Source organism: Poromitra crassiceps (assembly GCF_964638095.1).
Source record: "Poromitra crassiceps genome assembly, chromosome: 13".
Classification (NCBI taxonomy): domain Eukaryota; kingdom Metazoa; phylum Chordata; class Actinopteri; order Beryciformes; family Melamphaidae; genus Poromitra; species Poromitra crassiceps.
Genome location: NC_139644.1, coordinates 22,994,003 through 23,010,694, shown reverse-complemented (window position 1 = coordinate 23,010,694; position 16,692 = coordinate 22,994,003). Strand labels below are relative to the sequence as shown.

The following is a 16,692-nucleotide window of genomic DNA, read 5'->3' as shown; positions in this document are numbered from 1 at the left end:
AATGGAGGCAAAGGCAAGTTGAGCTTTAAGATTAGTTTGAAGAATAGAAAAGGCAGAAAACCATTTTAAATATGTTCATCAATATTGCTGATTTACAGTTTCACAGACTGGCTCTGATGAGGACTGGATCATGGATGTGTGGCAGTGATCTGAGGAGAGTAGCGGTTATCACTTATCACAAAGTTCAAAATCATCTTGGAGCTTGGAGTGGAATGAAATCCTGTAACTATTTGAACTCTTCTTCAACCTTAATAATTTGCAAGTGCCCAAAAAAAATAGTGGGAAACAAAACAATGGCACAGTTTTAGAAATCATGCCCCCCCCCCCCCCCCCCCCAGAAAAAGCAGATACATTAAAAACACCAGAATTCTATCACTGTTCACATGTCATGGGTGCTGTGGTGCAGAAATGTCCAAGAACGATGGAAAAAACCGCCGTTGTGAGCGGATGGTGGTCAGCCCAGGTATCTGATAACCAGGAAGATGAATATGCAGGTCAGCAACATGCCTCCAATCATGATGAACTTGTCCTGGGTGGCTCGCTTCTCTATCAGTCTCATGACTGTGTTGGACAGCCCCAACATGTTCGCCACATCCAGCATCTTCTTATGGGTCCCCTGCACAGAGCCAACACAAAGTCAAAGTTGTAGAAAAAAGGCTGATCTCATGTACTAGATTGTATTTGATTAGGCTCAAACAGCCATAACTGCACAAAATGATACAGGTTACATCTGGACCCCACTTGAATTAATCGATGATGTAACAATCTTCTTCCTGTTCTACTCTTAGTAAAAAAAAAAAAAAGTTTAGCTAATGAAGACTGTGATATACAGTTGGTTTGACTACTGTTGACAAAATGCACTTATTGTAACTACATTTTTGGATAAAAGCATCTACTAAATGATGGAATGTTTTGGAAAATGGAAATGTAGTACTTAGTTCAAATTGCCATGATCTAACCTAAATTCGGCTTATTTGGGAGACACTGAGTGCCAACACCCTCCCTGTCGCGCCGCTCCCTCCCTACCACAGCAGTTTCTCACGGCTAGACAAGCAGGCCGTGAGCACCGATCACCAGACACACCCTGATAAGAGGAGGCCTGAAGCAAAACCAGGAAGACCATCTCCTCCCTGGAAACATGGACTCACCCTCTGGCTGCGCATACTCACACGAACAATCAGACTATTGTGATGGCTGTGGACACCAGAAACTGGGTCAGGGTTTATATTGAAACATTTTTCACCTTAATTCATCCAGGGGATGGCTTTGCTGAGCCTGCTCTGCCCCTGGGTTCCACTTTCTAGAAAACAATCAGTTGACAAATCCTCTGAATTCCTTTGCTAGATCCTACGTGGAGGCATACGCACACACCTTGAGCGTCCCCCTCTGATCTCTGAGGCCGTTGAGGATGCTGCTGCCACTGCCGAGGAGGTCATCCATGCCTCTGTGTGCGTTGTGCAAGTTGGAGTTCATCTGTAGCGTCTCATCTATGGGGATGGAGGTATCTGAGTCCTACATTGGATCAGATCAGACATTATTCAGTTTGATATGAATATATACAGTACACTGACACACAGACAGACACAGACACACACACACACTATCTACGTTCACCATTACCAGCCCACTAGGCTTTCAGAATAGAATAGGCCCTCCAATTGCTGCTTGTTACACACTTAAGTGGCTGTTGGATTCAAGAGTACCTGGCCGCAGACAAAACCTCTGCACGGAGGTTCCTCAGCAGTGGAAGTTAGTCTTCTTCTTGTCGTCCGTGAAGGTTGTATTGTGTATAATCACTAAAATTAGCAATTTAGCACATAGATTAAAATAAAAATACAAAGTTTATCAATTAGAAATATATTTTAAAAGTCTATTAACTTGACACCCGGCTACTTCCTGGTTACAGCGCAATGTACCGAGCATGTATTTGGAGTGACTGCGTGGGCTCCCAGCCAGAGGTCCGAGCCAGACTTGGTGGGGTTTCCTGGTTGAAAATGGGCCGCGTTTCCTGGTTGTGATTAGGCAAGTTAATAAACAAGTTGATTGGGTTTAGGTGAAACAACTTGGTTAAGTTATGGCACTAATGTTAAATAACAAAAACGCTACGTGACTTTGGACATGGTGGGAGGTGAACCCCGGCCACCCAGTGTGAAATAATGAAAGTTGAGTGTCTTCTGCTGCTGAGGTACCTCTGTGCGGAGGTCCCATCGGCACTCGGGTCCTTCTCGTTGGATTAGACAAACTTACTAGCCACAGCCAAAATTTATTAGCATTTGTCTGGTGGCCGGTGATATTCTCACACCCTGTTTTAAGGAACGTCAGACTTGCATTGGTGGTGAAAGTGCGCTCCATGAGTTCCTCCCTCTCTCTGTCCTGGGCCTCTCTGGCGTAGCGTCGGTGCTGGAAATTTTGCAGCGCCGTCCGGAGGTGCTGGCCATCGTATTTCAGCTGGTCCACCCGCCTGAGGGGAGGCAAAATATGCACAAGCAAAAGACCGTCACTTCCTTGCTTCACTCTGATGAAGGTCGCCATGACCGAAACGTCAATACTCAACAACTAAACTGGGAGTAAAGTCTACTATGCAGTGTGCGGACTCGACTTTTTGAAGAAGCAAAATATGCAGCCTTTCCCTCAAATTTGAAGGCTTTTTCCACAGCTGCTCAAAATATTTTCAGTTGTGTCTGACACTCACTCACTCACTGTATGACATCACTCACTCACTCACTCACTCACTGTATGACATATTTTATAACGTTATACCTCAATTGAGGTCACTAAATCTAAACTAAACTGTGAACGTCTTTCCTCCTCACATCTGACGTGGCTGGGATGAAGAGGAAACACTTGCAGGCCCGCTTCCTCCCTCCCAGCCTCCGACTCTCCTCAGCGTCGTTTCGTGCTCTGCGGCCCGACTAGATGTGCTGAGATCAGAGGAGTGCTGTGGGACGGGACGCACGTTGTCCCCTGGGGCCTGTTTACCCAGCTCAGAAATGAATCTTTGCCCAATGCAGCAAGAATGCTGGTGATGACGGGGCTTCTGAGGAAATGTTTTCATAGAGCCACAAGGCAGGAGATGGCTGCCTGTCTCGTCTGCTACACCCTTCCCATGCTTTCATGAGATATGGATGGATCACCCTGCCAAGCTCTGGGGCTTTAGGGTCACCATCAATTGACTCACTCCAAACTCACAATTTGGCGTTCTGGCGGCGGTTTGGCGGTTCCTTGCTGGCCAGGATCTCCAGGCGTTCTAAATGATTGAAGATCTGCTCGATTCTGCTGTGCAGGTCATTCTCCAATACTTGTGAGGAAAAAAATTATAATTGGAAAATGCATTAGAAAATGAATACAAATCCTTTTACATATCAGTCAGTGTGCTTGGTGGAAACTAGTCTTTCCTCAGACTATAGACTTTGTAGGATTACAGGAAGGAAGATAATAAATGTGCTATTTCCTCTCATTTCCTCTAGGTGTCTATTCCTAATGATCTGCATCAAAACAAAAAGTCCTAAATATGTAAATATATCAACTTTTGATAAAGGCAAATCAAGTACGCGTTTGAAGTCATGATATACATCAATAGCTGTTACACCCTTGATCATTCCATGGCACCAGTTTATTCCAGGGTGGCTGCACAGAGACTTAAGAAAAGCTTTATCTGACCACATTATTAAAAAGGATCCACCCCTTTCCCATCAGTAACTTTTTGAGCTTAGTGCTACATCCTTCCCTGTGTTAACATGCAAGTTGATGTAATGGGGGGGGCGCCTGGCTCCCACCATTATCTAGACACCCTCCCAGCTTCTCCCACTGCCCCCACCCCACTGCTTCCTGTCCTGGCACCAGTGTGGCCCACAACAGCGTCATGCAGGCACCACAGCAAACAATCAACCAGGCAGACACTAAAGCTTACTACAGCCTTTGCCCCTGTTGTCACGAGGACACAAACTGCTCCCCTTTATCAGATGTATACTGCCTCCTCAATCACAGATCATTATATCATAAAGGGTAAATGCCTTGTCAGGGAGCCAGTACAGATTATAATATATTACAAATCAATCTGAAGTGGACTGGGAGTGTTGGGAAACTTCAAACTTTGCCCTGAACACTCAGATCCATCACCAAGACCACAGCCAGACTGAACGCATGTGTGGGCTGAATGTGATCATGTGTCAACTCACAGTGTACTGACTGCCGATCTGTCATCTCCAGTCTCCCCATGTGAGACTGCACCTCCTGAATTTTCCTAATCAAGGACAGACAGTGAGAAAATGGTCATGAACCAACACATGGCAAGAACTGACTAGCATTTGCTTTATGTAACGTTATATTAGAATGCATTAAACATTAATTTCGCCAAATGTCCACTATCAGACTTAACGTTAGCGACAGATTCTGTAAGGTCAACTTCTGATAAAGTAACGTTAACGTTACTATGTTTCGAAACTGGCAATATGACGCTAACAATCTATTGGTAGTTTAGCTTATCGGTGATTGTGATTTTTTTTTGTCGAGCGTTTATCACTTACAGAGATTTATCAACTTGTTTTTGTTTTGGTTTATATATATATTTTTGAGAACCAATAATGTTATTGTTATTATAGTAACGTTACGACAGTTACCAGGCTAACATAGCACAACGTTAATTAACCAGCTAACGCTAGCTCTGCCTTCTGGTGTACATAACGTTATAACAATTAACATTAGCTAAGTTCGCTAAAACAATCTGTACGTCGCGTTTTAAAAATAACACAGACACGCTTACTTGTTTGTCTGATGGTAAAGCGTCTCCATTCTTTGAGTTTGATGTAACCGTCAGGCTACCATTTGGTTTCTACTTTATTTATAACACCTTTATTCTGACAGGTAGCTTAGCCGGCTAGATAGCTAACACGGTGTGGAGTGCACACGTCATCAGCTGGGAGTTGTGTACGGAAGCTCAGTAGCGTCACCCGAGCACCCGAGGGGAAGCGAGCGGAAGAAGAAGCGAAGAGCGCTCACTCTGCAGCTGCAATGTGAGCAGAGAAGCATGAATCACCTGGGTGAGTTTTGCCTAGACTGTAAAAAGAGATTTGGCCACTGCTGCATTCTACAGTACACTGGAGTCATATGGAAAGAGACAGAGGAACCAATGAAACAGTGACTGGTTTCTAAGACAAGTTGTTCAGTCTGCATATCAAAACTCAAATAAGCATGGGTGCTATGAATGGTGATAAAAGTGAGCCTGTACTTGACATTTAAATATGTAACTCTTTGTATTTACCTTAATTTAATATAATAATTATAAAATAATTAAAATCCTTTCGACCTCTGCCTTCGTTGTGTGAGGCAAAATTGCGTGAAGGGAGCGTGTTGATCTTCTTAATTTACGATCTTCAGCCTCAAAATGTGAAAACACCACCTAGCGCCAGTAGCAGGTATCAATGGTAGCTGGTAGTAGTAGGCAAATTTAAAAAGGAGGATACCATTCTGCATCGAGCACATTAATTATCCCCCTCCTCTCTTTAAAAGTGTTGAGATACAACATGTCCCCAAATCATGTAGAGAGAGAGTGGGCTAAGATGAGCCAGTGGATAAATTGACCCCTGTATCTAGGCATTTGATGTCATGTGACCATAAATTCAGGAAGCACCCTTCATTTCTGGCTGTGCTGGAGAGAAGTACATGGGATAAGTCAACATACAAAAATCAGTTTTTGTTTGTCAAAGTAAATTGTATGCATGTCAGGTTCAGGTATGATGACTGTTATGTCAGAGCAAAGTTATCCAGGTCTAAACATTATATAAATGCATGTTTGTGATTTGCCAATGTATAAAACCATGTGAATCATTTAGCTAAAGATTAGCCTGAATTGCTACGCTAAGCATCCCCCCCCCACCCAATGGTGACTATGAATGCGAGCCACATGCTGTGGGGTAAATTGAGCCAGTGGTTCAAACATAGGGCACTAAAGTTAAACTAAGTATAAAATGATATTTCAATTGATTATTACACAACTGGTTTGGTTTATGTTCAACTTTGCAGAGAAGCTATCATGCCAAGAAGAGCCCATAAGAGAAAAAACAACTGGGGCTCAACACCCCTTGAAGAGATGGAGAGAGCATTCATTCATATCAAGGGTGGAAAAGCCATCAGATCTGTGTGCAAAAGACAGGACTATTGACAGGTAGGCCTACAGGTGCATAGGTAGCCTACATAAAAAAGGGGGTAAAAAGAGTAGGATGAACTTAGCCCTAGCCTGGGGCAAGTTGAACCAGAGGAACGATTTTAAGAAGTCATATTTTCTTTTGTAATATATGCATTTTGATAACTAATTGATGGGAAACATCCTGAAATAAGGGTAGGTGTTTTCCATAGTATTTTCATTGTACTTTTGTCGAAATTTTCCTTGCCTTGAGGACAATCTAAGTAAAAATTGGCTAATCTTACCCGACTCTCCCCTAGACATCGAATGTTGCTCTGGGGTTACCAAAAGAAAAATCAAAAAATCAAAACCCCGAGTCAAAATATTACTGCTCTCCTGTAAGAGTTTGTTTGATTGATTCTAAACTTCCTAACTTAAATTCCCCTTTTACCAGGCTGTTGGCCACATCTGCATGAATGTGTATTGATGTTATAGTGGCTATTCCCTGAAGCTACAAGTCACTGACAGGCTATGATAGCACAAATCCTTTCCCCCGACCAAGACACGCTCAGAGAGAAGAAGCGTCCGCTGACAAGTAGACATGTGACAGGAGAGACTTGACGAGAAGACGTCCCGGGGCCAGGTTTTGTCAACTCGCCTTGACTCGGTCTAATTAGGCTATCCTCTTTTTTTTCCACAGATAGGTGTCAGAATATCCCTGTCTGTCCATCCGGGAGCTTCCCTCTCGCCTGGGGTCACACACTCACACTCATTCACACTCACTCACAAACAAACAAACAAATTGATATAAAAGTTTTAATGGTAAGATACAGGGCCATGCAGAGACCTTTAGATTGGCAGGTGCTCAAAGTTAAAAAGGGGCACATGGAAGACCATTTTAAAACGCCATACGCCAACATCATTTACAGCACAACCTGTTGAATTAGGCCTGTAGCAACCCATATACAAACAGAATGTAACATGGAATCTATCTTACAACAAACCACATAATACTATCATTGTCCTGAGAGATGAGATGATCACTGCGGAGAGGACGACTGAGGAGGGAGACAGATTGTTTGCGTGAGGTTGCCCGTCACAGAACCGACTCTGTCACTGAGTAGTGTGTGAAAGAATCATCATTTGATTTCCCAGAACGTGCAATGTGAACATTTCACAATAGCTCCTTGGTGATTTAGTGGAGGGAAAATCGTCCCGGGGCGCTTATACAAAACCACATCTCAATCAGCGCGCTCCAACCCTCCTCCATCACCCGTCTGCTCATTTTGGGGAGGGGAGGATCACAAGTAAGCGAAGCCAATTCAAGCATCCTTTGTGCGTTTTAGTGCAGTGAGCTGTTATGGGCTCCTGTTTGCCAGTGATCACTGTTTGTGTTTACCCCCGTTCAGGTGACACGGCCCAGACAGTTGTGCTGCGCCTGCCTGACGATACTTGAGTTGATGGTTAGTATCTTCAGGCTAAAAGGCTCCTAAACAGAGGTCCTTTTCACCCACCCACCCCCGCATGTCAAAAACCACGAGATCTGTTCATGCCACTTCTTGCTCTCGCTGCTGCTCACCATTTTGGGTTGTCATAACAGTTCCCCGGGGCAGCGGCTGGATGTGCACACAGATTTAACCTGTTGCTCAGAATAGAGAAAAGAAGCAGCGAAAAGGGAAGAGAGAAGAACTATAGAAGGGCCCCCTCGGAGCCTTCGGCACATTACAGGAGGCGCGGGGTCGTGGGGTTCTCTCTGTCTGTCCTTTATCTTTCAGCCCTGGGGAGAGGATGAGATGAGCTTACTGGTCTTCCCCCACACCTGAGCACCACCGGCACAAACTGCTACCCAGACTCCAGGTGTGGAGCTCCAACTCCCAACTGACCGACACATCACGTGTGGTTATACCTGGTTTGACATGAGAATGTTGGATGCATGTATGCTACAATGAGATTTGTGTGAAGCTACGGAGATGTTCAGGTGTGTTTGTGTGTGTGTGTGTGTGTGTGTGTGTGTGTGTGTGTGTGTGTGTGTGTGTGTGTGTGTGTGTGTGTGCGCGCACGCGTGTGTTTGTGTGTGTTTGTGTGGCCCTCTTCTCTGCAGGATCATCAAAAGAAACTATATTTCCTGATGCCAGGGTTGGCCCCTTTGGGTGCCTCCAAATGCCGTTTCCTGGAACCAGAGGACATTTTGTGCGGGATCAGTCTCCCCTTCCTGGTGAGACACCATGGCAGCAGAGTTAAGTGGTAGAAGAAAGCAGCTCACTCTACTTAAATTACTAGCCACCTCCCACCCCCCATACACTGTTGTTTTGTTCATAAAGGGAAAATGATATGTTAGTGAATCACTTATTATAGATGATGTATTTAATGATGTTTCCCAGGCAATCTAATATAGTATAACACTGCAATCACAGCCTATTAAAGAAGCCAATTATGAGGAGCAAAGTTGCCTTGGGTCAACAACGCTTGAATACCAATCATTTTTTGAAGGCACACTGATCTTCTCCCCCCCCCCCCAGCCCCCCCCCCCCCCTAAGGGATGTGATCCACTTGTCTTTGAAGCTGTGATGAGAGGCTGAATGAAAGCAAATGAGGGCCTGTCAGGGAAGACAGGAGAAACTCATAAGCTCCCGCTGGGGAAGGGGAAGGGGTCCTGTGGCCTTTGAGTTTGGTGTGTGGAAGCAAGAGGCGAGTGAGTGCCCACCCAATGCGACAAGGTGAAACGACTTGATTGAAAGACAGGCTGGCATCTTGTCTCCGTCTCTGTTTCACTCTCTTATTCACCCTCCCTTGCTCCATTTCTCCTCAGAGAGCATATAGGGATGGTACAGCTGTCAGCCTTACAGAGACACAGAGAGAGGGAGAGAGAGAGCCCTGTGGCCATACCACCTGTGAGCGGTGACACTTCGACCTCCGAGGACGAGAGATGATGTCCGTCCCTGCAGCTGGATGACAGCTCACCCGGGATGGGAACGCCAACAGCAACATGGCACCGAGCGGCACCGCCCTGCCGGGCTTTCCCCTGCCAGGCCAATTACACACACTGACAGCTTCCCACCGCAGTCATTCCCACTCTCACGGTAATCATACACATACACTCACTACCTGTCAAAGGTTTGGACACCCATTTGCCTTTATTTCTATGATTTCACACATTTTAGAATAATAGTGAATACATCACAAAACAACACAAATGCAGTGACCAAAAAAAAAACTGTAAAACAAATCAAAACTATCTTACATTTTAGATTCTTATAGTTGCCCTTTGCCTTGACGGAAAGGCAAATGCTTTGGCAAGAAATTCATACACAGTCATCAACTTACAGTACCTATATTTGTCTAAGAAATTAATCTCAAGCATTTAAGCAGAAGCCTGGAGATCAAAAATGGCTTCAAGAGAATGAAAAACATTGCACATTCATTCAGGTTTGTCCAAACTGTTGACTGGTGGTGAATCACCAGTGGTGATGTATGTATGTATGTATGTATGTATGTATGTATGTATGTATGTATGTATGTATGTATGTATGTATGTATGTATGTATGTATGTATGTATGTATGTATGTATGTATGTATGTATGTATGTATGTATGTATGCCAGAGTGTGATGATAACAGACTGCCTTGGTCAGAGATTGTCAATCTTTTTCATATCAAGGACCCTCATTTAGGCCACGCCCACATCAGGGCCATGGACACCATTTGATGATATTTTGCCTCTCATACCCAAATCTGAGGATATTTTTATTGTTATGCTTTTGTCCAGAATTCCACGACTATCTGTATTGTTACTGTAGGTAGAGATAACAGAGAAACTATGATCAAAACAGTCTCTCTCCCTCTCTCTCTCTTTTCTTTTTAAATTGGTGTAGTATGAGATAACAAAAAAGAACAAGACAAGTGGACAGAGTTAGAAAATACAGACATCAGGCCGAGACAGTACAACAGTTGATATCTGTGATGGACCGTGATGATACGTTTCAGTAGTGTTAAAGAATAATGACAGAGCAAAGAGGTGAAAGGAGATGAATAGCAATGAGGATGCGGGTGAATTGAGTCTAGTGGAGTTGTAAATTGACATTGCAAGCTCCAGCGGCGAATGGGAGAGGAGAGGGGCACGACCGCCCAATCCAGAGGCAGAAACGAGAGCGAGCGTCGAATGATCAGACAAAATAAGACAGTAAGGAAGGCCAAAAGGGGGGGGGGGGGCAAGCTCCAGGGAGGGCAGCAGGGGCAGGACAGCGGGGTCCACCCCGCAGGTATAGTTATTAATAGATTTGGTTATTATTGAGATAAAGAAAAATCAAGAAATGTATATGGACATTTTGTGGGCAATGCTGTAGTAGACCACCCGCAGACCCGACAGAGGGGATCAGACAATCGCTAAACATTCCACCCGAGGGACCCGAACCAGTGTTTTTTTGTTGTTGTTGTTGTTGTTTCTTCCTCCTCCCATCCAGTTTTGTTTCTGCGTCCGACCAACCAGATCTTTGTTCCTCTCCACTGTCCCATCCAGTGCCACCAACCAACACCCGCCCCCAACCCCGCCCCTTCTACATTCTCCGTGTTCCCTCGGCTTGCTGGTGACCCCCTCAAGGACTCCTGGTGGTCCACGGGCCCCACGTTGAGAACCACTGTCCTCAGTGATGGCATATGATTGTCTGGTTCAATCCTTTAATACCAATGCTGCTTTAATACATTTATGGGCAGTCCTGGAACAGTGGGACTGCACGATTGTTTAGCGATATTACAAATAACTACAGACAACAACACTCCAGACGTATTTTGTTTGGAGATGCTGTGTGTTGAGAGAACACCAAGCCCCTGCTCTTTATCTGTGTTGTTCTGTCTTGGACATTGTTGATGTGGGAAAGTTTTGCTCTGCTCCTAACGGAGGTCAGTGTGTGTTTGTGTGTGTCTGGCTGAGAGAAAGGCAGAGGAGTAGCATACATTATGGTATGCAGGGCGGGATGTCAGTGACAGATGTGTGTGTGTGTGTGTGTGTGTGTGTGTGTGTGTGTGTGTGTGTGTGTGTGTGTGTGTGTGTGTGTGTGTGTGTGTCTGTGTGTGTGTGTGTGTGTGTGTGTGTGTGTGTGGGGTCTTATCGTGCCCTATCACACCGGCTGCAAGGTAAAGCCGATGTTGGCGCCACAGGTGTTCCTCTGGAGCAGCGGAATCCATGGGAACGGCCTCCCCCGGCCGGCCGCTTCCCAGTGGGAGGAGAGGAGTGCTGCGTGTGGGGCTCACACACGCTGTGGGGGGATGAGTGCGTTTGCGGGGCGTCTCTTGGCTGTGTGAAAGCACTGTTGCCCCGCTGCCGGCCATATCTGTCGCTCTTTATCTGCGTCTCTCCTCGCTGTTGCTCTTGGCTGCTTCCCCAGACATTCAACGCCCTAGGACAGGTTAGATGTAGACACCAACAATTCATTTGGAACTGAAGTCTAAAACATCCCAAGTACAACTTTCTAAAAATAACAAAAATAATGCATGTAAAATGCATCCATTCTCATACAAAGCAAATGTAAATTTGGGACTTTCAAATGAACCAGGTTCATTCAACCAGGGGATTCCGGTTCTCCTGAATCAAATGATGTATGGCACTTGATGTTGACTACTAGAATAGGTTAGAAAAACAAAATAATGCAGGAGAGTCACGTGCTAGTTTCTCCTTTCCATCTTTCTCTCTCTCTCCCTCGCTCTCTCTCTCTCCCCCCAGACCGCTCCTGTCACCCTCCAAGTCAGCTGTGTCAGTCCTCCATCACTTCCATCAGTTGTGTCCCACTCCCTGCAGTACACCTACGCGTCTCATCATCACCCACTGGGATGACCCCCCCCCCCCCCCCCCCCCCCCCCCATGCCAGTCAGCCTCAGAGTCAGGCCCCCCCATCGAGGTATGCACTCAGCCTTGTCATAGCTCTAGGCGGTGCATGTTCTTGTTGTGGGTTGAGCAATTGCATTAGTCATTTCACATTCCAAATTCCTACCCCATGCTGTATTCCCAACTCTCTCTCTCTCTCTCTCTCTCTCTCCCTCTCTCTCTCTCTCTCTGTTTTCCTGCACCAAATCCATTTCTCTCTTCATCCCCTTCATCACTTCATTTTCCCTTCATAGGCGTGTGGGGATTAGGACCCAGCGCTGATGCTATCATGTAGCCCCCTCTCTTCATCTCTGCACAGGAAGTGTTGCAGGGTGCACAGGAAGTGTCGCAGGGTGCACAGCAAGTGTCGCAGGGTGCACAGGAAGTGTCGCAGGGTGCAGGGCTGTTTGACCCGGGGGCCCACGGGTGTTCTGGTTTCACGAGTGTGTGTCCTTGAGCAACGCACCTGCCCGGCCTTCCATGCTTCAGTTAACATCCACCGTTCTTCTCGCACAAATGAGTGATGTATAAACCTGAAAGCTATGTAAGTTGCTGTGGATAATATCTTTTTGCTAAGCAACGCATGTAATACATATATCGAGACGCCCGAGCCAGCCACAGTGGGCCTATTTGTCTTCATATAGCAGCCCAGCCCGGCATACTCACCTGTACCTGAACCTGGCTAACACACACACACACACACACACACACACACACACACACACACACACACACACACACACACACACACACACACACACACACACACACACACACACACACACACACACACACACACACACACACAAGATAGTGTTACCTGCCGGCGTCACCCTACATTATCTATGTCATTCATGCCTCCGTGTGTCAGGGTGACAGCGAGGCTGTGTAGCCCAGCGCCCGCACAGGAACACTAACTACAAACACACACTCGCATATCACTCCCATTGAAGTGACCACAGGTGCGCGCGAGGCAAGTATGCACACACACATATGCAAAAACGATTTTCTCTGAACCCTCACCTGTCTGCTGACTGACTCAAACGCACACACACTCAGACACAAACACACACACACACACACACACACACACACGCAGGCTTGCATATTGCACACCCACCCCCTAGCTCTGGACACCCCTCCACACCCCCCTTTCAGCAGCCACCCTGGGGGCTTGTGCGTGCGAAGCCCCCTCCGCTCCACTAGTGAAGGAAATGAAGGCTTTAGAGTTCATTATAAAACAACAGCAGCAGCAGCAGCAGCAGGGGATCGGCCTCCTGGAGCTAGCCTTTCTTATCCCCCATCTCTCAATATCTCAGTGTCTCTCTCTCTCGCTCTCTCTCTCTCTCGCTCTCTCTCTCTCTCTCTCTCTCTCTCTCTCTCACTCACTCACTCACTCCCTCTTCTTCCTCCTCTCTGGCTCTCTCTCCCAGTCAGTGTTGCCCGGTGTTGGGCAGTAACTTAGTTACTGTAATTTTATTACTTATCCCAGTAACTAGTAATGCAAGGGATTACAATTTCCAAAAAGTAATTATATTACATTTACGAATACTATATTACATGCCCAAATACTGTTAAAAACCACCAAACACACAAAACCACCCAAACAAATGCAGGTACCGGTATATGGAAACAAGCAGCTCTGTAAACCCACTCAAGCCCAATCTGGCAACACTGCTCACAGTCAGTTTGCCCTGTTGAAACAGGCCTTGTCTTTTTTATATATGCATTTATATACAACTAGGCATCTCGATTCCTAGGCTCGCCCGCTGTGCGGGCTCGCTAGCTCGGCCACACAGGCCGAGCCCACCCGTCCTGCACCTCGCATACGCAGCTCGGCCGCTATGCGGCCTCGCCCACAGCCCACTTACCATCACTGATGACATCATCGTGATCACATCACAATTTGCCCGAGTGACATCACTGATGATGTCATCGACATTGTGACATCACTGATGATGTCATCGACATTGTGACATCATGAGTGACATCACAATTGCTCGAGTGTAACCAAAAACATGACCAAAATCGCAGAACTCACTTACTCCCTTTTATATAAAGGATGTGCCGGAGTCAGTCGTCTCACCGCGTCGACCTGTTTGACCTCAGTCATCAGAAGGCTGAACTTATGATGAAGACATGCCAACAAACACGGATCTGCAAAAGAAGAAAAATCAAGAGCAACGAAAATAACTGATGGCCATTTCAGGAATTATGCAATAATATTTCAAAATGGTTCAACGGCCAGAGGGTTCTGAAACTCACTATACAGTACATAATTGACCATGCAAACTTTCAAGAAATAATAGGACAACCACCAACATTGCTTTGCAGATGTATGGTTTCTCTGCAGTAATGATAATCCCCAGCCTGTGGTATGACTGAAATTATTGATTGACATAGGCCTACATGAGGCCCATTCTTTGAGGTGGCATGGTCTTAAGATCATAATATTCCTAAACGTCACAGTAAACCGGGACCCCCTTCCTCAAAACACACACACACACACACACACACACACACACACACACACACACACACAAAAAACATCAGTTTGGGACATTCCTAAGAGGTACAGCATGTTCATCATACTTGCTGAGAGATAATTTGCCCTTAAATGAAAGATAAGCTCCAAGTTAGTACCATAATGTAGATGTATAAGTCCCCTCAAACTTGTAACCAAACTAGTAATTTCTAAATTTTCTCACAATTCACTGCGATGCCAGGTCAAAGATCCCGGGCGTATGATGTTCTAATAAGGAATAATAATGTGTAATCATAGTAATTAGAGAGTAACATCAAAAGCACCAGAACAAACACTATAAATACCTTGCACAATAGCTCCCTGTGTGCTGTAGTCTCACTCATGTCTCCAAAACGAGTGGAGAGTTGTGATTCACAGATAATAGCGTGTAAACTGCTCTTAACGTCACAGCGTTATACCTTCCCCAGCGGTTAATTGGGGTCAAACGCTCTACATACGTTTGTGGACGGCATTCCTCTGAATCATCATCTTTGTCATCACCGCCATTATGATTGTCATCGTGGTTGGTGTGCTGCTGGCCAGAGGCAGAACACCTGTAAGCATGCACACACACACACACACACACACACACACACACACACACACACACTAGGGTTGTCAAAAGGATAAGTATCGATGCTAAATATTGAAATGGTTACAACATTTGGAACAGTATCGATACCAGCAGTGCTTTCTCTTAATGAAAAAACAAACATAGGCTACTCGGCCTACTGATTTTTCCCTCCCTATCATTGGTGGGTATCTGTTGCTTCCACAAGCTCAAAGGGTTCTGATAGGCTGATGACTAGAGCAGAGGCAATCTGCTGTGTAAGAAGGTTTTAATAAGTTTTATCTGGCCTAGATTATGGAGAAGTAGCCTATGCTGTCCATCATTTCCCCCTGTGGTATTGAAAATGGTATCGAGTATCAATATTTTCATGGATATCTGTATTGAAGTTCGCGTATCGTGACAACCCTAATACACACGCGCGCACACGCACACACACAGAGCACACACACCCTTTTACTGGGCGGTTGAGGGCATTGAGGGTGACGCAGAGACCACAGTCCTTTCAGATGAAAAGGAGGGCGGGCATATCATCAGGAAGTGGTTTGGCTCGATACAACCAGAGGGCAGAGTTACCAAGCAGGTGTAGTGCCAGTGGACTGCTGCTGCTTCCATGTTTGGTGCGTGTGTATGTGTGTTTGTGTGTGTGAGAGAGAGAGAGAGGTTCAGGGTGACAGGCTGAAAAACAGCCCGCAGCAACCCAACAAGACACGACAGACACAAAGCTCTTACAAATGTATGTCCATTTATTTAATCATATTTGTTGTTTTAAATAAGAATGTAAAATGCAACAACATAAAAAAAAAAAAAAATGAAATATGGAGATATATTACCGAATCCAAAAGGATTGTACAAAGAAAAAAATATAACATTATGATCAACTTTGTGATAGATTCAAAGGAACGTACAGGTATCTGCAGAGAAAAAGATCATAAATCTTAATGATAATTGCCAAAAGATGATGTGAGGTAGAGAATTACGATTCCACATTGTCATATGCCTGGAGCCCTGACATGATTTATCTTCATATCATACACAGTTCACAATCACTCCAAAGCATAAACTGGCCAATAAAAGAAACCCCTCAGGGCCAACATGCACCTTTGACCTGCACTCATGGCCAGATGAAGAAGTAAACACGGCTATTTTCTTTGATTGGCAATTAGGAAAATAAGGAGCATGATTGGCCCATTTGGCAAAGACATTTTAGAACAAAGATGTGCCTAAATTGGACTCTTAAGACCGAATGGTTCGGTCAGGGCATTTTAGACTTGAAAGCATAGCATAGTAGTGCATGCAGACATGCCTCTATAAATCAGAAATAGAACAGGAGGGTTTGTTCTTTCTTCTTTCGTTCAGATATCAAACTTTTTCCAGTCCCCCCCACCCCCCATCCCGGCCTTTTTCAAAGAGTGATCAGTGTCTCCCTCGCTATTTGTACATTCCCTTTGTATTTCCCTTTGCTCTGTTGAGAACACATTAGGCTACATGTAGAGATTTCCATAGACATTTCCATAAGAGCAACTGAAACCCAGCTTGTTTCTTTACACAATAACCCTGTAAATGCATGTAGTTAACATTTATATTAGTGGCATCAACAGTCAAGGCTTCCAGTGATTCTA

At 45.2% G+C, this 16,692-nt stretch overlaps 1 protein-coding gene across 1 annotated transcript; it reads right to left on the bottom strand.

Moving 5' to 3' along the window:
* Positions 1 to 347: 347 nt before the first annotated feature.
* gosr2 (golgi SNAP receptor complex member 2) lies at positions 348 to 4,903 on the bottom strand. Its single transcript, XM_083648820.1, has 6 exons — positions 4,763 to 4,903; positions 4,179 to 4,243; positions 3,190 to 3,298; positions 2,329 to 2,461; positions 1,372 to 1,512; positions 348 to 616 (listed from the first exon to the last, which is right to left on the bottom strand). The coding sequence occupies exons 1-6, from the start codon at positions 4,789 to 4,791 to the stop codon at positions 455 to 457; spliced, it is 639 nt and encodes a 212-aa protein (XP_083504946.1). The 5' UTR covers positions 4,792 to 4,903; the 3' UTR covers positions 348 to 454.
* Between the last annotated feature and the right edge of the window lie 11,789 nt (positions 4,904 to 16,692).